The 22,781-nt window shown below is 43.7% G+C and overlaps 2 protein-coding genes and 1 long non-coding RNA gene across 6 annotated transcripts in view; 2 read left to right on the forward strand and 1 right to left on the reverse strand.

Moving 5' to 3' along the window:
* Nucleotides 1-6,712, forward strand: part of KCNH4 (potassium voltage-gated channel subfamily H member 4) — a 27,590-nt gene extending 20,878 nt beyond the window's left edge. The window contains exons 16-17 of the mRNA XM_069067675.1: nt 3,237-4,034; nt 5,480-6,712. Of these exons, the coding sequence (XP_068923776.1) occupies nt 3,237-3,719 (483 nt within the window). The 3' untranslated portion in view covers nt 3,720-4,034; nt 5,480-6,712. The remainder of the gene's footprint in view (nt 1-3,236; nt 4,035-5,479) is intronic.
* On the reverse strand, nt 874-8,164 carry LOC138145973 (uncharacterized). The gene is made up of 4 exons (XR_011164353.1): nt 7,869-8,164; nt 6,692-6,802; nt 3,246-3,429; nt 874-956 (listed from the first exon to the last, which is right to left on the reverse strand). It is a non-coding gene; the product is annotated as an uncharacterized lncRNA (long non-coding RNA).
* The window catches only part of RAB5C (RAB5C, member RAS oncogene family), a 45,866-nt gene continuing 30,465 nt past the window's right edge, over nt 7,381-22,781 (forward strand). Inside the window, exons 1-3 of one of the 4 annotated variants that reach the window (XM_069067673.1) lie at nt 7,381-7,509; nt 13,362-13,560; nt 14,647-14,762. The gene's annotated coding sequence lies outside the window, so the exon portion shown is untranslated. Of the gene's footprint in view, nt 7,510-8,174; nt 8,268-13,361; nt 13,561-14,646; nt 14,763-22,781 lie in introns of all 4 variants that reach the window. The other 3 variants (XM_069067674.1, XM_069067672.1, XM_069067671.1) reach the window with 3 other exon arrangements.

Genomic DNA, 22,781 nt, shown 5'->3' on the forward strand with positions numbered 1-22,781 from the left:
CTCGTCAGACCTTTCACATTATTATGGGATCACAAGTTTGTAACTGGAAGGGACCTTTGAGCCAGTCAAGAAGCATTTGTTAAGTGCCTACTATGTACCAGGAAAACAAAGGACAGCAAAAGACAGTCCCTGGCTTCAGGGGTCTCACAAGGGGGAGACAACATGCAACAAGTACATACAAATAAGATAAATATTTATTTTCTTTTTGGAGGGGGGAAGGCAGGGCAATTGGGGTTGACTTGCCCAAGGTCACACGGCTAATAAGTGTTAAGTGTCTGAGGCTGGATTTGAACTTGAGTCCTCCTGACTCCAGGGCTGGTGCTCTATTCACTGAGCCACCTAGCCGCCCCACAAACAAGATATATTCAGAATAAATTGGGGATAGCCTCAGAGGAAAGGTACTAGCATTCAGGAGGTCAGAAAAGACTTTTTTATAAGAAGGTGAGATTTTAGTTGGGAATTGAAGGCAGCCAGGAAGCAGAGAAGAAGAGGGAGATGATTCCAGACATGGGGGGACAGCCAATGAAGATGCATGGAGTCTCCAGATGGAATGTCTTTGTTCAGGAATATCGAGGAGGCCAGTGTCACTGGATTGCAGGGTATGGGTCTGTGTGTGTGTTAAGGTGTAAGAAGACTAGATGGGGGAGGAGGGTTATAAAGAGCTTTGAACACCAAATAAAAGATTTTATACTTGATCCTGTAAGTGTTAGAGAAATACTTCTTGTTGTTTCGGTCAGGTCTGACTTTTCATGTCCCATTTGGGGTTTTCTTGGCAAAGGTACTGGAGTGGTTTGCCAATCCTTCTCCAGCTTATTTTACAGATGAGGAAACTGAGGCAAACAGGGTTAAATGACTTGCTCAGGGACACACAGCTAATACATGTCTGAGGTTGTATTTGAACTCAGGTCCTCCTGATTCCAGGGCCAACACTCTATCCACTGTACCAGCTACCTGACCTAGAGAGATAGTGGAATGTATTAAATACAGGTGAAGAGTATCATGATCAGTCCTGCAGATGACCTTTGAGGTCATCTAGTCCAAGCATTTTATAGATGAGTATACTAAGATCCAGAGAGTTTGTGACTTGCCCAAGGTCTCAGAAGCAATAAATAGTTGGAGCTAGGATTTGAACCTAGATCCTCTAATGACAATAGTAATAGTAGCTAATAGTTATATAGCAATTTAATGTTTGTGAAGGGCTGTTATCTTATTTGACCCTTCCAACAACCCTGGGAGGTAGGTGATATTATTGTCTCTATTTTACAGATGAGGAAATTGAGGCTGAGAGAGGTTAAATGACTTACTCAGTGTTGTACAGCTAGTATGAGACAGGATTACAACTTAGGACTTTCTTTTTGCAAAGCATTTAGGGCTAATTGACTTGCCCAAGGTCACACAGCTAGCAAGTATCAAGTATCTGAAGCCACATTTGAACTCAGGCCCTCCTGATTCCAGGGCCAGTGCTCTCTCAAATGAGCCATGCCCCTACCAACTCAGAATTTTCTGACTCTAAGTCCAGTTATTTCTTTTTCTTTTTTTTTTTGCTTTTTGGAGGGCAATTGGGGTTAAGTAACTTGCCCAGGGTCACACGGTTAGTTTTTGTGTTGTGTCTAAGGCTAGACTTGAACTCAAGTCCTCCTGACTCCAGGGCCAGTGCTCTATTCACTGCACCACCTAGCCGCCCCTAAGTCCAGTTATTTCTAAAGTGAGGACTTATCTCCCTCCTACCCTCATATCCCCATCATACCATATTATTTCTTGTTCTATTTTCAAGCCTCTGTATTACCTCTGGGCCCCTAACACCTCAATAATATACACTCAAGCTGGTTTCTGACTCCTTTCTCATCAATCATAGCCACCTTTCCTTCCTCTAATATTACCCTTGTGTTCCATCTCTGATGCCATTCTGTCCTCCACAGCCAGAAAATATTACATTTCCCTAGAAGTTATTCTTCCAGGTTCCATGGTTTCACTGGTGTGTGTTCTCCCAGTGATAAAGATGACAACAATTCCTTGTCTTAGTAGATAAGTTTTCATAAATTGCTGTGGCTAGGAAAACAAGCAAGCAAATAAACACCTGTGGTCAACTTTTCACTTTTCTAGGCTGGTTCTCAGACCATGTTCATTGTCATTGGCCTTCTTAGGCCATCCATCACTAGGCCCATGCTCAAACCCTTTCCATCTTGGGAAGTTTTTGTGATCTGAAAATACTTTCTTTAAAAATGTTTATCAGATTAATATTATTGCATGGATTCTCTTATCAATTTGTGTTGCATTAACTGGGATTAGCTACTTAATAAGAAAATTTGTACACCTTTGGTTTTCATATTATCTGCATTTCCTAGAGTATATCTCTCCACTTCTCAGAGAGCCTTCCTTTATTATAAACAACAAAATGGGGGGAACAGTTCAGCAAAAAATAGGCAACATATTTTTAAAAGTTGGGTTTTATATGAGCTGGATTCTAAACCCTCTGCAAAGAAGTTCTGGGGCAGGGGGGTGGGGAGGGATAGGCAGAATGCTTTCCAACCTGTCTTTTTTTTTTTTTTTGGCTTTTTGGAGGGGAAAGCAGAGCAGTTGGGGTTAAGTGACTTGCCCAAGGTCACATGGCTAGTGTTAAGTGTCTGAGTTCACATTTGAACTCAGGTCCTCCTGACTCCAGGGCTGATCATCACTGTGCCACGTAGCTGCCCCCCAGCCTCTCTTCTTTGGGTCCATGCTTGGTCATGATAATTTTGCCACATCCAATTTTGCTTACTTTGTTATTGTCATTCTTCCTCTTTGCATTGTTGTAGTTTTTGTGTGTTTTATTTAACTTTGTAGCCATTCCTATGTGTTTTCACACTTCTCTGAACTCATTATATTCATGGTTTCTTGCAGAACAAGAATATTTCATCATGTAACACAACTTGCTTAGCCATTCCCCATCCATGGGAATCTATATTGTTTCTGAGTCTTTGCTACTTAAAAAAATGCTACAATAAATATTTTGTTGTAGAAAGGGCCTTTTTTTTGTCATTGGCCTTCTTAGGGACCTTTCTTTTTTTTTGGCATTGGCCTTCTTTAGGGGTATATGCCTGGTGGTAGGTTCTCTGGGTCAAAAGGTATGGGAATTTTAATAAATTTCTTTGCATGATTTCAAATTAGCATAGCCTTGTAGCATTCCAGGTGAGTTCTATAGTAGAAAATAAGAGGATTTTAGTAGAGGCCTAGAATAATAATTATATTTTCTGCAGATCACCCACCTCAACCAGGAAGTATCTCAGCTCAGCAGGGAACTTCGCCACATGATGCATTTGCTTCAATCCTGGCTGGCAACCCGAGCACCCTTCACAGACTTTCCTGTTCCCCTTGGGCCTTCTACTCCTCCATGTCCACCGCCAAGACCTCTTTGTGTTTCTCCATTGTTGACTGAGCCATGCCCTGGGACTCAAGATACCACATACGCTGAGGTCCACTGTCCCCAAAGTTCTCCCCCAGCTGGATTGAGGGAATCAGAAATGGGGACCTCTCCCCAGGGCTCCAGGCCGACTACACCAACCCTACACCCCCTGCAGCTACACCCTTCTAGCCCTGCCTCTCGGCCTGCCCTGCTAGGACCATCTTCTGGGCTGGAAGTTCCATCTCCACCTTCTGGCTCTGTCTTCCCCAACGGCTCAGCTCCACTCCAGAGCACCAACCAATATCACTTCCACTCCAGTTCGGGCACTTTCCACTGATCATGGTTTTGGGGCCCAGGCCTATCCAGTGGGGGCTTGGGCCACCCCCCTGGGAGGGTTTGGTTGCCTTGCCTGCCTACTACAAAGTCAAAAGCCACTGGCTGGACTGGTCATCATAGGGTCCTCTGGACTTCAGAGGTGTGACAAATGGTGGTGAACCCTGACCCCATTCCCTCTTACATCCTTTCCCTTTTGCCCCTGTACTCCTGGTGGAGCCATCTGAGCCAACTGTGCCCAGTGGGCATGAGACAAGGAGTTGTGCCTGCGTCAGACTGGGCAGAGGAAGTGCCCTTCTCCCAAGTGACCTGAAAGCAGGTAGGAAAAGTGGTGGGAGGGTGGGGGTGGCAGGGAATGTTGAGTGAACAAGGCTAGCTTAAATGGGGAAGCCTCCAGGGGCAGAAGTGAAAGGTCCTGGATGTTTTCCTGCCTGGGGATGTGAAGTTTGAGGAGAGAAGCAAACACTAAGTCTTGGGCTGGGAGTCTCCAAAGGCACAGCTGAACTCATCTGATGGACAGACAATAAGGACCTAAGTGGTTTCTGTCTCTTGCTGAAACTGCAACAGGTATGAAAAGTTAGATTGCAGGAAGGACTTCCTGCCCAGGGGGTTAGGAATGGCTGAAACAAGGAGGGAGGAAAATTAGATTTTTCTCCTGAGATCACTTGGTGAGGATAAGAAACACTCCCTTCTGCCCTCACCCTCTGAGCTGTGGAAAGCAGGGGATCTGAAGTCTTCAATTGTGATGAGAGATCTCCAAGTACATCTATTCTTTTTTTTTTTTTTTAAGCAACTGGGGTTAAGTAACTTGCTCAAGGTTACAGGGCCAATTATTTTTGTGTGGGTGTTAAGTATCTGAGGCTGGAACGTGCTGGAGCCGAATCTCTTAGTCACTGCGCCACCTGGCTTCCCCTAAGCAATTGGGGTTAAGTAACTTGCTCAAGGTTACAGGGCCAGTTATTTTGTGTGGGTGTTAAGTATCTGAGGCCGGAACTGATCCCAGGTCTCGGGACTCTGGGGCTGGCGCTCTTACTCACCTGGCCGACCCACATCTATTCTTTAAGCATCATACAGCCTAGGGTGGGAAGATTCATGAGATTATAGATTTATAGTTAGAAGGGGCTTTTGAGGTCACCAGGTCCAACCCCCTCATTTTATACTTTGGGAAACTGAGGCTTGGTGACTTGTCCAAGCTATTAAGTGTCTGAGGCAGGATTCAAAATTTAGTCTTCCTGATTTTTAAATCTGATGTTCAACCCAATATCTACCACCCTGCCCATCCAGGGCCCAAGATAGGGATTCTTTAGGGACAAAAACTACATCCATCTGAGGGATGAGAGAATAGGGGAAAGCCCCCAGGGGGCTAGTAGAATAGGAGTATATATATACTTAGGCTCCCATTTGCTTGCTGCTTTAAGTGTTACAAAGTACTTTGAGAAGTAGGTAATATTAGCTGCTCCCTTTCAAGAATGAGGAAAGATTCAGAGACACTAATATTACTAGCTTGTGGTTACCCAGCTATAAAGTATCAGAGCCAGGATTCAAATTCAGGTCTGTTGACTACCAAGTCCAGCCCAGTTATCATCTCACAATGATATCAATACAGCTTCAGGCTCTATTACCCAAACCAACCCAGTCCTAGAATAGAGTAATATTTGGGGAGATGGGGAGGAGGGAGGCAAAAGGAGTGTCCACTAATACCTTTTCTTGTATCTCTAAGCACATCTTTAGCTTTCATTGTACGTATGTGTTTTTCATCTCTAGGTTCCAGCTCAAGGTGACCAGTCTGGCTGTGGATGACCCTTCAGATATTCCCAGGAACCACCCTTTCCTAGCTCTCCATCCCTGACTCCTTCCCCCAATTCCCCGACTGTGACTCAGCCCATCTACCTCCCTCCCTGTTCTGTTTCACACTCAGGGTCCCCTCTCCACATAAACCATTCCTGCTTCCTGAGCATTGGGCCATATCCTCCCACTCTCTATTCTCCTCTAGAGAACCTTCCTTTTCCTCTCTCTGGCTCTCATAGGGGAAATAAAATTCTCTTTATTTTTGTAGCTATTGGACCTGGCTGTTTCTTGGGATGTATGGGGAAGCTCCTAAGGCTCACAGGAGGCAAGACAAGCAGGGGACTGCAAAGGCCCTCCCTGCACTGCACCCTAGGGCCCCTGTTGCCATCTCTAGGAGGAGCAAAGGCGCCAACCTGCCTGACACAACATTCATGACACCAGTGGCCCCAGGGAAGAGGGGTGGGGAATCCTTAACAAGTGCTCCTGGGACCCATTATAGCACTTAACTTACCTCCCCCTACACAGCACTTGGGAGAGACAAGAGACAAAGCCCTGTTCCCCCCCAAGTCCAATAGACAGAGGAGAGTAGGAAGGGGGCTCAGTCAGATGGAATCATTCCCCTTCCCCTCGTAAAATCCACGCCCCATTCTCACGGTCCCCAGTGTTGAAATGCAGCTGTGTCTGAGAAGGAACATGTGTCATCTGCCTAGGATCTTCTGTGTCTCCCATTCTTCTCCACTCCCACCCACCTCCTGGATATTTATAACTTATACCCCTCCCAACCCTCCACCTCCACACTCCAGTGTCTCTACCTTCCTCTGCATCTTGGGGGGTGTGGGTGGGGGCGGGGGTGCCTCAGTGGCCAGATGGTGTTAGAGATGGGGAGGAGCTGTAGAATTGTGGGATGGTCTCAGAGTAACTAATTTGCTCTAGTTCAAAATAGGAGGGCAGTATCCTTGGGACCAACATCTTGTCCTGTCTGTGAGGTTATGTGGGGTCCCAGAATGAATTCAGGATATTATTTCCATTGGGTGGCAGGAGACAGAGGTTGGTTTTCTTGACCTGGTTTCCTGGGATGTATATTCTAGCCACTTTTTTGGTAGCATCTCCTTACAACCAGTTTGCAACCCTGTTACGGACTCACTCCCTCCCATTCCCCCCAATGCTCAGGATTAAGCTTTCCCCTACTCTCATCCTGAAGTCTTTCTCCTGGGGATGATCCTTGGCCTTGAGATTTAGGAAACCTGGCTTTTAGTCTCGCCTCTGCCGTGATCTTGAGTGTGGCCTCAGTTTCTCCAGCTGTAAAACACAAAGGGATTGATTTCTCCTCAATCTTGATTTCTAAGGTCCCTTCTAGCTCAGACTGCTGATGAGACTGCAGGGAGCATTTGCTGAGTGGGATAGTGGGATGGGGGGGCTGGAGTTTGCTAAATTGAATTAAATCGAATTGCAAAGGAGGGATGAGAGATTGGGGGAGCGCGAGGCGTGGAATGATCGTAGCTGTATTAGAAAATGCACTAGGGCTGACAACCTCTTTAGGTTAAACACTTTTTATCGCCCACTAATTACAATGTGCCCCTCCCAGCCGGGGTTCTAGCCTCTACCCTTTTTCCCCCCAGGGTCCCCAGGCCCTTTAAGTGTCTGGATTGGCGGGCCCCGCCTAGTCTGCAGCCCGCTCCACCCCAATTCCGGAGCTCAAGTTCCTTCTCTCCGCCCAATGCCACGAACTACAAGTCCCAGGACACCCCTTCCACAAGTCCTTTTTCCCGCCGCGAGATCGCCCCCTGCCGGCTCAGCGGGCGTGCCGGGAGAGCCTCCTTCCCATTGGTCTCATGTCCCTGTCAGTCACCTAGGACCGGAGAGGGGCGGGGCGAAGTAGGAAGATCCGGATCCGGAGCGGCTGAAAGGCGGAAGTGGAGGCCGGAGCCTGGGACACTGCCGGGGGGGAGAGGAGCGGAGCCAGTCCGCAGAGCCGGCCCCAGCAGCCCCGTCGCCCCAGAGCCTCAGTGAGTAAGCCTGCCCCGAGACCTCCGTGGACTCCCGCCCGCGCTTCAACCCTGCCAAACCTCGCCCTTCCCTCTTTTATCCCTCCTCCCCCCTCTCTGCCCGACCCCAGTTGAGGGGACACTGGCCCCTCCCAGGGTCCCGGCGTCTGACCCCTCCCCCGACCCGTAGTCAGACGGGGTTGGGGGGGGTCTACTCTGTCTACGCCCCGCCCGGGGGGACCCGAGTTAGGCGGCCTGTCCTGTCCTGCCCTGCCCTGCCCTGTTCAGGCCTCGGCGAGCCCCTCTTTCTCCCCCTTCCCGGACACCGGGGCGACCCAGGGCCGTTCCCCCTCCCCTGGCCTTGAGGCCCGGGTCGTTACCTGTCCCTGATCTTGGGGGTGTCGCCTGTGGGGCTGCGGCTGCCGCGCCCCTCCCCTTTTCCAGCTGTGGGGGGCGTTCCCCTTCTTCCCCGCCCCCCGGAAATCGTTCGCTACCTGTCCTGGCCCGGGAGAGCTGGCTCCTGTCCTGATTTTTTTTCCGCTGTGGCTGAGACCTCCTTAGCCACTTTTCCCTGTCACTGACATGGGGGGTGGGGAGAGACAAGCATTTATTAAGCACACCTACTATGTTCCAGGTACTGTTCTAAGCTCTTTACAAATATCATCTTCTTTGATCCTCACAACAAGCTTGTGAGGTAGGTGCTGTAATCATCCCCATTTTACAGTTGAGAAAACTGAGGCAATCAGAAGTGAAGTGACTTGCCCAGGATCACTCAGCTAGTAAGTGTTTTGAGGTCTTTTTGAACTCAGATCTTCCTAAAGCCAGTCAGCATATTCCATTACTCCATGTCTGTTTCTTTTTTTTTTCTTTTCCTCCCCCGACACTAGCCCCCTGCCTAGCTTCCCTTTTCTGTCCTACATTTTCCCCTTCTTATCTTTCTCTCTTTTATTGTCTTTTCCCCAGACTGTGTACCGTGGGTCACTCTTCCTCAGAGCAGAGCTTTAGGTCTGCCTGTCTTTAGAGGTAGGGGTGAGAGGGGGATGTCTCCTTTCTTCACTTTTTCCTCCCATCATGAAAAGGATATACTTTTCCTCTAGATATTACCCCTTTTTATGAATATCTTTCTTCTCACCTCCAGCGGTTTGCTCAATCTTTGCTACAGTTCAGGGTGGCGAAGTCCACTATCTCACTGTTTCTTTGCTCCTGGGTTGGCCCCCTCCTCCCAGAGCACGTGAATGTTTTCCAAGCTTCCTCTGAGGGATGGCTCCTCCTAGGACAGCTGTCTGTTGGCTTTCCCTGGAAGGGGAAGTAAGCTAGGGACCTCCACCGAAGGGTGTTGGGGCTGGAGGTTTCACCCTAAAGCAACAGGTTCAAGCATCTTGTGGTTCCAGAGTGGATAACTTTTGAGTTTTGATATATTTATGAAACTTTATATAAAATGTACTTATGTCAGCGAATACAAGTTCTTACACAAACAGAAACCTGCCCTCTAAAGGGGCATGTTAAGTTTATGTCTCTTTTTTTGGTCACTTGGGGGTGTGAATCAGCTGCTCCAGAATGGTCATAGCCTGGGAAATCATCTGAATACAAAATAGAGTCCAAAGACTGTTTGGCTTGGTTTTTTGAGGCCATGACTTATATTTGATATTTGCATCTGACTAAGAGGAGACCCCTACATGTCACAGGAGACTCTTTAGCTGACCTTGAGCCATTATCTGTGGTGACCATAGTTTTCTTGAGGAGTACCTTGTAAGCACTACAGTTATTTTTTGTTTCATAGGTTTCTGTTGACTTTTTGATAAGTATTGGTGCCTGACTCCTACCATTGGGCAGGTTTCTCTCTCTGTTTTTTTTTTTTTTTTGAGGGGGGAAGGCAAGGAAGTTGGAGTTAAGTGACTTGCCCAGGGTCACAGCTAGTGTCAGGTGTCTGAGGCCCAATTTGAACTTGGGTCCTTCTGACTCCAGAACCAGTGCTGTATTCATTGCGCCACCTAGCTGCCTCTGGTTTCTCTTTTTAAAATGGATTTTTGTTTTAGATGTATTACCATATTTCTGATGACTAGTTTATAGCCCTACTCAGAAACAACAGTTGGAGTTTAACTCTCCTATTTTGTCTTTCCTACCTGTATGCACGCTGCTTGATGAGTGATGAAGACAGTGTGCTTTGGTGAATCAGGTTTAGTAGGGAGGAAATTTTTTCCCCTAGTCCAACTAGTCTATTCCTAGTAGCAAGAAAATTGCGTTTTCCTTTTCTCACTGGATTTTAGTGAGATGTCCTTTCCTTTCCCTGCTGGCCTCTTCTTATCCCCCAAAGGGCTGAGCAGGTGGGGACAACCTTGTGAGCCATATTTCAATACCTGAAATACTTGCTCAGCAGAGCATGTTTTACTTTGACATCCCAACAGAGTTGTCTGGGCTGTCAGTGCTGTAAGAGGGCAATGCTATTTCAGATCATTGGAACCTAGAGTGTAGGAACCAGACTTGGTATCACTTCATCTCCATGCTGTGCCATGAACAGGTTGGTACTCACTAGGCCCTTTTTGATGATGAGGTGGTTATGAAAAGAAAGCACCCTTCCTCCAACCCAAGGTGGCTTGTAAACATTTTCTGAGAAGCAGCACAATGTTGATTTGTATTTGGATACTAATGGTTGCTCGTTCTGAGGGAAACCAAGAGCATGGGGGAGAACATTGGTCATTTGCACTTCTGCTGCAGCCCCAGTAGAAAAAGATGCTTTGAGACTTGTCAGCTTTGTGTGATGGACCTTCCTGCCCCTCAGCAAGCAAGGGTAGTGACTGCTGGCATAGGTACAGCTCATTCATTAGTAGTCACTTTCTACTCTGCACACCTGTTGATTCTTTTTTAATCTTTTTTCTTGCTTTTGCCTTAGGCCTGCTACTGAGCAATTGTTGAGTTACCTTGACCCTAGAATACTCTTACTTCATGAGGACCTAAAAGTGGTAGTGACTGAAAACTGAAAGCAAGACTTAGCAACCCTGGGGGTCCTGCCAAGCTGGGTTAAAAAGGGGAGGGGCAAGCTGGGAACCAGTAGGGAAGGTGTCTGGGCAGAGCAGGTCTCTGTTCAGCTCTGATCTCTCAATTTTGTGCCACAACCTGCTTCTCATTGATGAGATGTTGCAAATATGTAGGTTACCTTTTACTCTGAATCTGTTGGTATGAAAATGGAGTATACCATAGATTTTTTTTTTAACCTCTTCCCTCCAAAGTAAAACCATCTCATCTCTTATACACTTATCAAGTAGAGCTGTGCCAGTTTCTCTGCAAAGATGAACCCTGTCCTGTGGTGGGCTCCCTTTGCAATGCAAAGCCTTTTGGGGCATTGCAGTACATGTGCTTGTAGTTATGATGTTTGTCAGGGCCTACTAATTTGAGTCTTGGTAATTAAGTACTTAGGGGAAGCTAGGAGGTGCAGTGGGATAGAGTGCTGAGGTTGGAAGACCTGAGTTCAAATTTGGCCTCAGACACCTATTAGCTATGTGACCCTGAGCAGGTCACTTTAGTCTGTTTGCCTCAGTTTCCTCATCTGTAAAATGAGCTGGTGAAGGAAATGGCAAACCACTCCAGTATCTTTGCCACGAAAACCCCAAATGGGATCACAAAGAGTCGGACATTATTGAAACAACTCAACAATAGCAACAACAACAAATCTAGTACCTTTCAGGCTTTAACCCTCTGTGTACATTGGAGTATATATTTTCAATTTTTAAGTATATATATATATTTTAAATATTAGTAGCCCAATAACACTGGACAGTTGTGGTTCAGGTCTAGGTTCCTGCTGTGCTTGGAGTCAGGAAGACCCAAATTAAATCTAATCTCAGATATTTCCTAGCTGTTTGACATTGGACAAGTCACAATCACTTTTTGCCTCAGTTTCTTCCTCTGTAAAATATGGTTTAATAATAGAGCCTACCTCCCAGGGTTGTTGTGAGGATCAAATCTCAAAGTGTTTACTTAGCATAGTGTCTGGCAAATAGTAAGTGTTATATAAATGTTAGTTATTATTGTTATTATTAGGCTTTAGACTTTGAAACTAGCAAGTAATATCTCCTTCCGCATACAAGAAGGCCTGAGTAGTTTCTTGCCTAGAAGAGAATGGGTTAATTTAGAAGAGAAAGGCTTGTTCAGCTTGGCTTCTTCTCCCCATCCCAGAACTGGGGAAAGGTAGCCACTCCAAGGGTAGTTTAGACATGGTGGTAATCTACTCAGGTTCTCATTTACATAAGAGAGAATTGGAGCTGGAAGGGACCTTAGAGGCCATCTAGTTGAACCCTGTTAGAGGTGAAGAAGCTGGGTCCTAGAGAAGGTAGTGACTTGCTCAGGCTCCTAGGTAGTAAGTGGCAAAGGTAGGATTTGAATCCAAGTCCCACTTCCATTGCTCTTTTTATGGGACCATTTTTACTTTGAGTATAGAGAACACAGCAGACTTGTGATTGTATATTTGATGACAGTTTCTTAGGTGACAGATTGAAGCTATGGAGTTCTTTTTATATAACATTATCCCCACTGAATTGATTGAGAGGAAGATGGTTAGATATCAGTTCAGTTCAATCCATGTTTGTTGCCTACTATGTGCCAGGCATTGTGCTAAGCTCTGGAAATAAAAATAAAAGATTTGTGGGTTCATGTAGTCCCAGCCCTGCACCAACCAACTGTTCAGCTGGCTTTGTAACCTTTTAGGACCTCAATTTCCCTCATCTGTAGCTGGTAAGATTGGACCAGATGACATTTAAGGTTCTTTCTTTTTCTAAAGCACTATGATTCCGTGTATTGCTATGTTTGTTCCCAAGTACCATAGAGCTTTTAACCTTCATAAGCAGCTACCTGGTAGGATTTTAAAATGCCGAAATTTTTGTAGTCGTTTGTGTAGGGTGAAGGAGCAATCTTCTAAGATGAAGTTAGATTCTAGTAGTGAGTTTGGTGTCATTAGGTATCCCTTTGCCTTCTTGCTATTCCTTACACGGAACATTTTGTATCCCTTCTCTTTGCCCTTGTACAGGCTATCTCTAGTGCTCCTCTCTCACTTTCACTTCTTAGAATCTCTCTTAAAAGCTCACTTTTTAAGTGACACCTTCTGTTTGAGACCTTTGTGCTTTTATTAAGTCGTTGGCCTTTTCCTCCCTTTCTCTCTTCCCCTCCCCACCATGCTTCCAATAGAATGTAAGTTCTTGAGGGCAGGATTATTTCATTTTTGTCTTTGTGTCCCAGTGGCCGGCATGTAGGCTCCAGTGATAATAAATGTTCATTTATTACATAACATCACCAGTCCTTGGGCCTAATGTTTATTAGTAAGGGCAGCTAGGTCGGACAGTGGATAGATTGCTGGGCCTGGAATCAGGAAGACCTGAGTTCACATTTAGCCATAGACACTTACTAGCATTATGATCCTGGGTAAGTAAGTTAACTTCTGTCTGCCTCAGTTTCCTTATCTGTAGAATAGGGGTGATAATAATAGCATCTACTTCTCAGGGTTGTTGTGAAGATCCAATCAGATAATAATTGTGGAGTGCTTAACACAGTGCCTGGCACACACCACCAATAGAAATGTTAGCTGCTATTATTAGCTATTGTTATGAGTAGGGAATTCTTATGGTTATCACAACTTCTTTGAGCAGTGAATTATTCAAGAAGTGAACAGCCCCTAGTCTGACAGTGAATTTAAACAATAGCAGTTTAGTAAGGGTACATTGCTGTGCCCACCAGCACTGCAGTCTTTTTTGCTAGTGCCTAATTTCTATTGTTGGTTGATTTCCCTTTCCCTTGCCTACTTACCCTCAAGCTTTCTGTTTGGTGTAAAACCACCCCCATTACTTGTAACCAAAAGCCTCACTAATCTCTGGAATTCATTTTAGTCCCTTCATTGAACCTCCATACCTGCGAGGAGTTGTGGATCACTGTTTCCTTCACCAGTCCCTGGTTCCTATGGAGCCCAAGGTTGGGAAGAGGATCAGGAACACCAGGATTATCTAACTGAATAATCAGCTCCAGATTCCATGAGGATTGGCAGTTAATCACAACAGTGGATCAGGGCTTCTCCATTTAACCAGCTAGGTATTATCATGTGCTCTGTTCTATAGTGGGATGCTGTGGAGCATACAAAGAAGTACAAGACTCCAGCTTATAATTGGGAAGACAATAATCACCACTATTTGCATAGTGCTTTAGTGTTTGCAAATCACTTTATGTACAATCCTTATTTGAGCCTCATAACAATCTTGTGAGATAGAAGCTATTATCCCCATTTTTCATATGAATAAACTGAGCCATAGAACATTTTAAAGACAGTTGGCCAGGATCACACAGCTAGTATGTGTGCTAGGTGAATTCAAATCCAGGTTTTCCTGTGTTTTCTACACTTGGCAACTTTGCTTCTCAAGACAAATATATGAAATAATTGAGAAACATCAAGTATAACACTCAGGACCTTCCTGGCTCAGCCTGTTCCCCAGGTCTCTTGAAAGATTGTAATCCAGGTATTCTAGATCTACTTTGCCTTGTTCAGGTCACTTGGGTGACCTATCCTGGGTCCCTGGCCTAGGGCAGGTATTGCTACATGAGTTGTAATCTGAGAAGGTGTAGTTTGGGTCTTGTTGGAAACACTTGGGATCATGACAAGAGTTATTTTGCAGTTTCTCATGTTCTTTTTGTAGCTTTGCATTCTCTTTAGGTGCTATAGTAACATTTTAGAAGCATCCTGAGGGAATCTGAATGGTATGGAATTGGGACTGGGCTCTCTCTCTAACCCTAGTTATTGTTCTGAGTTGCTGTGAATTCAGCACTTTTGCTGCATCCCCAGTAGAATAGAGGCCCACAAAAGATGCTTTGGGACATGTCAGCTCTCATTTCCAAGTTTCCAGCATCTTCAGTGAAGGTTGTTTTTGTTTTTGTTTATTTTGGAAGGGTAAAGGGAAGACAGCCAACAATAACCAGAATTCCTTTTAGAAACAACTCTTTCCTATTCTTAAAAAGGAGTTTTGAGGCTGAAGGGCTTTTCTTTTAAGGTATTATATAGAGTAAAGCTTTTTAAATGGCTTTGGGGCTTATATAATTGGGAGTTGCCATTTCTCCTAGCTCTCTCATTTTCCTGATTTATTCACAAGAAATGAATCTTACCTTTCCTTGTCTTTTTCATTACAGATTTTTGGCACTAAGTGCTCTGGAGGCAGGACTCAGGCCTTTGAGCAATAAGACAATTATCTCATGTGGAAATTAGAATTTGAGAAGGCACCCTTTTGAATGAATTAGATTGAAAGGTGTGTGTTAGAGAAAACTCAAGGCAAAAGTGGTATAAGGGGACAAAATATACATTCAGTTTGTTGCATAAAAATTTTCAGTTTTTGAGTGTGTGTATACATATTAATGGAATTCCCTTAGTTGCAGTGGATATGGATCTTAAAGGCCATACCATTGGTAAAATTATTGAGAAATTGTGGAGCCTCCATTTTAAGGGCATCAGACTGTGGCAGATAACAAGAAAATGAAATGTTAGAGTATATGTACTTGTCAGACTTCCTAGTGGACCCACACATTTGTCAGATTTCCTACTGGACTGTGTATCCCTAATTGCTTATTTCCTTACTTGGCTCAAAACTGAATTGTCCATATGCAACAAATATCAATTTGAGTGGTATTTATTTTAAAGGGTTTATTGATTATTTCCTATGTGAAGGGTTCTGGAGGAATGGGGTGGAGTCAAATCATGGCCATGGAATATGAAGATAAGATGCAGTCCCTACCTTCTTAAGAATTTACCTTTCTTAAATCTTAAGAAAATTTGGGACTAAGGTGATAGAGTAGGAGTTTTTTGAATTTCATTCAGGCTCACCAACCCTTTTTCAATACCTGCACCGTATTTTTTTTTTTTTAAACATTGTGGCTGGTCTGAGACTTTATTGTTCAGCTATCTAGCTTCTAAAAGCACCTACAGTCCCCTAGATCTTTGGACACTGGGAGAACTTTGAGCCCAAGCAGTTTCTGTTTCTGTGGAAACATAAACTCTGGAAGTAGATGAGTCAATGCTTGGTTTCTGATGACCTGAGTGAGTGTGTGATGTCTGGGCAAAAGAAATTTGGTTTGTTGGTGTCTGATACCTGACACCCACTTCCTTAATTCTTCTCTCAAGTGGAATCCCTCACTTCTTTCTAGTAGTAGAGAGAATAAAGCAACTAATTAAAAACTGCCTTTTGAGGGGGAGGCCTCTTGAGAACTGTTAATTGACTCTATGCAAGATATCTAAGGAGTAAATACTACTTACATCCATGGCCTAATGGAGAAGTTCTCAGTTTTCCCAATTTGAGATTCTTTGGGATGAGGCTCTACAGGTCCCTTATTCTTGGCTACTTTACCCCTTCCCAGCATGAATGAATGGAGAGGTTGGTGTTGTTTTTGACGAGAGCAGTTTGAAAAATCCTTCCTATATAAGTGATTCAGAACAGAAGCAAAAATAGACATTGCCTTGTTATAAGCATTAATCCTAGAAGAGACTAGGCCGTAAACCACATTTTGAGAGCTACTGATTTGGGAGTCATGGGAATTTGTGACACAGTCCAGCAGAGAATGCTGCTGTAAGGCATTGACCATCTCTTACTGGGCCCTTTCTCATTGCTATGCTAAGCTAGAAGTCTTGTTCTTTCTTATTGGGGGTGGGGCAGAAAGTCTGTGGGGCGAGATAAGGTCAAAGCACATTGGTTTTGTTAGTTTCATGTGTGGAGTTGGAGGACTTGAAGGACTTGAATTAAAGTCATGGCCAGAGACTTTCTTCTCTCTGTCTCTTTCTATCTCTGTACAAGCATGGAGTATATGCCTCCAATAATCCTACTACCTGGTATTCCTAAAGTCTTTAGTTCAGTCTAAGCTCTGATAGTTTAAACCTACATTAAGACTTTTGGGACACTGTATATAACAGGCACCCTGCTAGGCTCTGGAGATAGAAAGACCTCATTATTTAGCAATCAGACTCCTAGAAAAAGCTGTCTATATTCTTTGCTTCCACTTTCTCATCTCCCACTCACTTCCCAGTCTCTTGTATTCTGGTTTCTAACCTCATCACTGAAACTGAAACTTCTCTTTACAGGGTTCCTAGTGATCCCTTTTATTATAACCCAACCCAGTGGCCTTGATCCTCATTCTTCTTGATCTCTCTGCAGCTTGCCATGCTTGACCTCTCTTCCTCCACTCTTTCCTGAGTGTTCATGGCAGTCTTTTTTCCTACTCTTCCTGACCATCTTGGCTGTTGCTTCTCAGTCTTTTTTTCTGGATCATCATCCTTATACCTTCCACACCTCCTAACTGTGGATGTATACTAGGGCTCTGTCCTGGGCCATCCTTCCTTTTCTCCCTCTCTTGGTGATCTCATGAGTTGTCTTGAGTTCCGTTGTCATCTCTCTGTAGATAATTAGCAGATCTACCCCTAGTCTTCCACCTGAAATTCAGGCATATATCATCTGATGACTGTTGGTTACCTCCTTCTGACCGTCCTCATAACCATCTTAAATTCAACATATCTAAAACAGGAGTTGTTATCTTCACACACACACACACACACACACACACACACACACACACACACACACACACACACACACACACACTTTACCCCCAGCCATATTCTCTTCCTTTCCTCCCTATATCTGTTAAAAGCACTGCCATTCTTCCAATAATATAGGTTCAAAACCTCAGCATTGTTCAGTTCTTCCCTCTTTCTCACCTGTAATCCATTGCCAAGTCTTATTGATTTTACCTCCACAACATATCTTGCATCTATTCCTTCCTCTGCCCATAACCATCACCTTCATTTTGGCCCAGATAACTTTTCACTTGGATTATTGCAGTAACTTCTTAAATGGTCTCTCTGCCCCTACATCTTCTCCATAGCTGCCAGATTGTTATTCCTAAAGCACAGGTATTACCATATCACTCCCCTGCTTCCCTGCTCAAAAAGCTCTAGTGGCTTCTTCTTGCATTAAAGATAAAATACAAACTTCTCTGGCATCAAAAGAAGTCCTTCACAATCTGGCTCCAGCCTATCTTTCCAAACCTGTTGCACATCACTTTTCTTCACATATTCTCTGACCACATTGACCGACCTGCTGTTCCTTGTACAGAACATTTCCTTTCTTATCTCTGTGCCTTGCATAGGCTGGTCCCCATGCTCTTGAATGTCCTTCTTCTTCACCCCGGCCTCATAAAACTTAGCTTTTTTCAAAGATCAGTTCAAGTTATCACTTGAGTTGGTTTATGAGCATTTATTGGATACTTGAAAATTGTCAGATGCTGAGCTCTAAGGATACAAAGGCAGAAGTGAAACAATTCCTGGCTACAAGGAGGTTACATTCTAATTGGGGAGGTGACATGTATATGTAAAAATAGATTCCAAAAGAATACAAGGTAGTTCTGGGAGAAGAGACACTAGTTGCCCAGGGGTGTGGGAGATTGGGAAAGTCTTCATATAGAAGGTGGTACTTGAGTCTTGAAGGAAACCAGGTATTCCAAGAGGCAGAGAGGAGCAAAGAGGGAAGTCTAGGCATGGGTGACTGCTAGTTCAAAGGAAGTGAAGTATTGCATGTGCAGAGCAAGGAGTAGGCCAGTTTGGTTGTATTGCAGAATTTAGGGACAGGTATAATGAATAAGAATATGGGAAAGGAAACAAGGGGCTAGGTTGTAAAGAATTTTAAGTGCTAAATCAAAGAATTTATATTTGGTCCTAGAGTTAACAATAAATAATAATGGTAACTTGGGATAATGGATTGGTATGGAAAGAGGCCAAATAAGAGGCTATTGGCAATAGTAAAATCAAGAAGTTATAAGAATCAGCCCTGGGGTTGTGGCTGGTGTGAGTGAAGAGGTGGGGACTGTGCAAGAGATGTGGAGAGAGAAACAATAAAATTTGGCAACTACTTGAATATATGGGGATGATTGAGGGTGAACATTCCAGAATGGCACTGGAGGTTGTAGGTGCCTATGCCAGTAATAGGGAAACTTGGGAGAGAGTTTTTTGGGGAAAGATAATGAGTCCTCTTGAATTTAAGATATATTTGGAACATCTGTTTTTAAATGTTTAGATACTTGGTGATTCTGAACTGGAGCTCAGGCCATTGGATGTATAGATCTGAGAGTCATCTGTATAGAGATGGTAATTGAATCCATAAGAGCAAATGAGATTGCCAAATAAAAAAGTATACAGAGAAAAGAGGAGGGCCTGGGATAAATTCTCAGTTAGAGTATGACATGGATAAAAATTCAGCAAAAAATTTCTGACAAGGATTGGGTAAGTATGAGGGAATGTGGAGGGTGTTCATCAGTGAGAGAAGCTTCAGAGAGGTCATGTAGGTTGAGAACAGAGAAGAAACTAGTAGGCTTGGTATTGAAAAGATTAGAGATGAATTTGGAAGAGAGCAGTTTTAGTTGCATGATCAAATCTGAAGCCAGATAGATTTAAAGAAACTAAGAAATTGATGAGAGGAGAGGAATTAGTGAAACAAGTATAAATGGATTTCTCCTGGAGTTTAGGTAAGAAAGGGAGGAAGGATGTAGGAAGGTAGGGAGGGATGGATCATAGTTGGAGGGATCTAGTGAGAGCTTTTCTAAAGGATGGCAGAGACTTGGGGGTGGCTTTTATAGATAGCAGGGAAATAAACAGTAGATAAGGAAAGGCCGAAGATTAGAGAGGGGGGAATGATAGGTCAGTCTGCTGAAGAATATGGGAAGAGATGATGGGATCAGGGGTACAAGCAGAGGAGTTCTTGGTGAGCAGGAGGACCATCTCTTCATAAGAGACTGAAGGGAAGAAGAAAAAGGTGAGGGATGAAGTCAGGGGCCTGTGAGATGTGGAAGAGGGAAGAAAAGGGAGTTCTCAGTTGGCAATCTCAATTTTTTGAGTGTTGTGGGTAAAGTAAGAGACAAAGGACTTAGTTGAAATAGTGGGGAAGGTTACTATCAGAGGCTTGAGAGAAATTATTTGGAAAGGGTAGGAGAGTAGGATAGAAAAAAAAATTTTTTGTCAGTTGTGTCCCAGTTTTTTGTGGCCCCATTTGAGGTTTTCTTGGCAAAGATATTGGCGTGGTTTTCCATTTCCTTCTCCATTTTATTTTATAGAAACTGAGGCAAACAGGGTTAAGTGATTTGCCCAGGGCCACACAGCTAAGTGTCTTGATTCAGATTTGAACTCAGGTCCTCCTGATTCCAGGCCCAGCGCTGTATCCACTGCACCATCTGGCTGTCCCAGGATAAAGAATTAAGTAGGAGTAAAAAGTCCATAGTGAAACCATTCAGCATGGTTTCAAGACTTTCTCTAGCTCTGGGGAGGTACATAGTAGGAATAATCTAGGTTTGGAGTTTGGCAAGGTGTGAACAATCACAGAATAAGGAAGCAGGCAATTCAAGAGTGGAGCATAGTGTAGAGTTGAATTGCTTCATTAAGGAGATGAGATCAGAAAGGGAAAAGATTGTAGCCAGAGCAGGGATAAATGTCCTGATAAAATACAACGGAATGGAGAAATTTCAGGTCATAGTGAGGACAAAGAATAAGTTTAGGGAAAGTGAAGTATAGGGAGAGATGGAATAATGGAATTGTGTTTAGATAAAGGAATTTCGGAGTTCTTGAACATAGAAGTGAAACACTTGTAAGTGATGGCAAAACCAAGAATGTGGCCATTTTTGTGAGTAATTGAACTGGAGTGGAAGAACAACAGGTCATTGGAGTAGAATAGATTGAGGAGTTGAGTTAGAGTATTTGGGTGAATATCAGCATGTATGTTGAAGCATCCTAGCATGCCAGTAGGAATTGGGGTGGAGGAAGGATGGTAGAAACTAGGCACTGAACTTATTGAGGAGCAAGAATAGCCTGGTAGTTGGTCAGTAACAACCACCAGGATCTGAATTGGGTGACAAATTTGGATAGAGTGAACCTCAAAGGAGCATAGGTTGCTGAGTGATGACAGTTCAGGTCAGGATCAGTATGTTAAAATTGAGAAGGTACAACCAGTACTTGACTGGAAGGCTTGAGAGACGGTGTCATCTAGAAGGAGCCAGGCCTGAGTCAGATGGAGGGAGAGGTGTAAAATGGAGGGAAGTTCCTTAATTATAGAGCTGTAGTTCCAGAGGGTAAAATGAAAGGGACAGACAGATAAGGACATTGGGGGTGGTAGCATTAAGGTCTGTGGAGATGAGCCAGCAGGCTACAGAGGTTAGAGAGCGTGGGATTGCTCTTCTAGTAGTTTGAGATTCAGGATCATAGAGAGAGTAAAGGGTAAGGGGATAAGGGAGATTGTTAACCATTGGGGAGAGTTCCATTTTTTGGTGCTCTGGGAAGTAAGTCCAATCAATCAGTAAAACATTAAGCATCTTCTATGTGTCAGGCACTGTGCTAAGCAATGGCAATACAAAAAGCAGTCCAGTTGAAGAGAGGGGCTCCGCTGATGAAAGCAGTAAATTGTTTTCTCTGATTTCACAACTAGGACTTCCCTCTGGAATTCTGTCCTGATTGATTTTTTCTTTTCACCCCACCAAAATGTTCATTCTTAGAGGGCAGGAGCTGTTTCCTTTCATTTATGTTTGTTGAGTGACATTGCCTTGGAGGAACTGATGTTCCACAGTGAGAGAAGCAGGTACATAGATAGCTAAATAAAAAAGTCATTTTGGGAGGTGGAGAGAGTCCCTATAAATTGGGAGGGTATCAGGAAAAACTTCCAGAAGCAAGTGGCTTTTAAGCTGAATTTTAAAGAAGGTCAGGGATTTAAGTGGCAGAGCAATGCTTTACAGCCTCTCCTATACCACTAATCTATTGTAGTGAGGAAGAGAAGTTAATATTGACTTGTTGCCTTTATAGAAGTTAAAATTAAAAGAAGTAATCCCTTCACTTACCAGTCCTTCCTTGCCCCATTTTTATTAATGATGACACGTAGAGTTTCCTACTAACATCAAGAATTGGGAAGCCAGAACTCAGCAGCAAACCACTACTTCCTTTCCTCTTTCTTATGTGCTGCTCAATGGAGCTGGAGGAAATCATGAAACTGAGTTCTGTGGGTCCACAACAAATTTATGTTATCTAATCTCAACTGGCCTCCAACTCACCTCTTCAAGGGAATCCATTTACTTCTCCCTAATTGATTCCCTGTCCCATTCCCATTGTTATAAAGAGGCTGTTATAAACCTCTTTTCTCCTCAAGTCTTCCACACCATCCCCTATCCCACTCTCTTCTAAGGACCTTTCCTTCTAGTTTACTGAGAAAATAGAGCCCATAAATCATGAGCTCTCTGTTATCTCCTATTTTACAGCTCAAAACTTCCTGACCTCATCCTCGACTCTTTTCTTTACTCTCTGGTGAAGAGAGACAGCTTTTCTCACAAAGGCGGCCCCTCTCCTTCTTCCCTTGATTTCTTCCCTTTCTGTCTTCTCCAGTAGATTGCTTCTATAATCATTCTGTCCCTGTTCCTAATCTTAAGTCTGTCTCTTCCTATCTATGGGTTTGTATTTTTTTTTTTTTTGCTGCCTACAAATATGCCCAAGTCACCCTCCTTCTTGTTGTGGGGAAAAAAAATCCAACAAAAAAACCCTTACTAGACCCTGTCATTACCTTCTGTATCTCTTCTTTCTTTCTCAAACTTCTAGAAAAAACTGTTTGCACTTAAAAATAAACTTTATTTATATTTTCTGTTTCATATATCACCATAGTTAACCCCTGTAGCCCTTCCCCTACAAGATAGCTATCCCATGTGACAAGTTGTATTTTTTTAGGGAGAGAGAAAAAAGTTGGCATAACTAATACATTGAAAAAGTCCAAAAACATGTCCAATGTATAATACCTGTTGGACCTTCCCATCTACACAAAAAGGTAGTTTGCAGATGTCTTCTCATATTTCTTTAATTGACTCCTGTTTGAACTTTTATGATTTTGTTACACTTACTTTTGATTTTTTTTTCCTTTTTTTTGGAGGGGGAAGGTAGGGCAATTGGGCTTAAGTGACTTGCCCAAGGTCACATGCCTAGTAAGTGTTAAGTGTCTGAGGTCGGATTTGAACTCAGGTCCTCTTGATTCCAGGGCCAGTGCTCTACTCACTGTACCACTTAGCCGCCCCTACTTTTGATTTTTTTGTCTTTCTGTTTATAATGCAATAGTTACTGTGTATAATGTTTTCTTGGCTCTGTTTGCATCACTCTGCATCAGTTGGTGTAGATCTTTCTATGTTTCTCTGTATTCATCACCCACATAATTTCTTATAGCACAATAGTATTCCATTATATTCACGTACTATGATTTGTTTAGCCATTCTCT

Source organism: Petaurus breviceps, unplaced genomic scaffold, assembly GCF_028583685.1.
Source record: "Petaurus breviceps papuanus isolate PSGF00001 unplaced genomic scaffold, PetGlider_PUasm1.0 90750, whole genome shotgun sequence".
Lineage (NCBI taxonomy): Eukaryota > Metazoa > Chordata > Mammalia > Diprotodontia > Petauridae > Petaurus > Petaurus breviceps.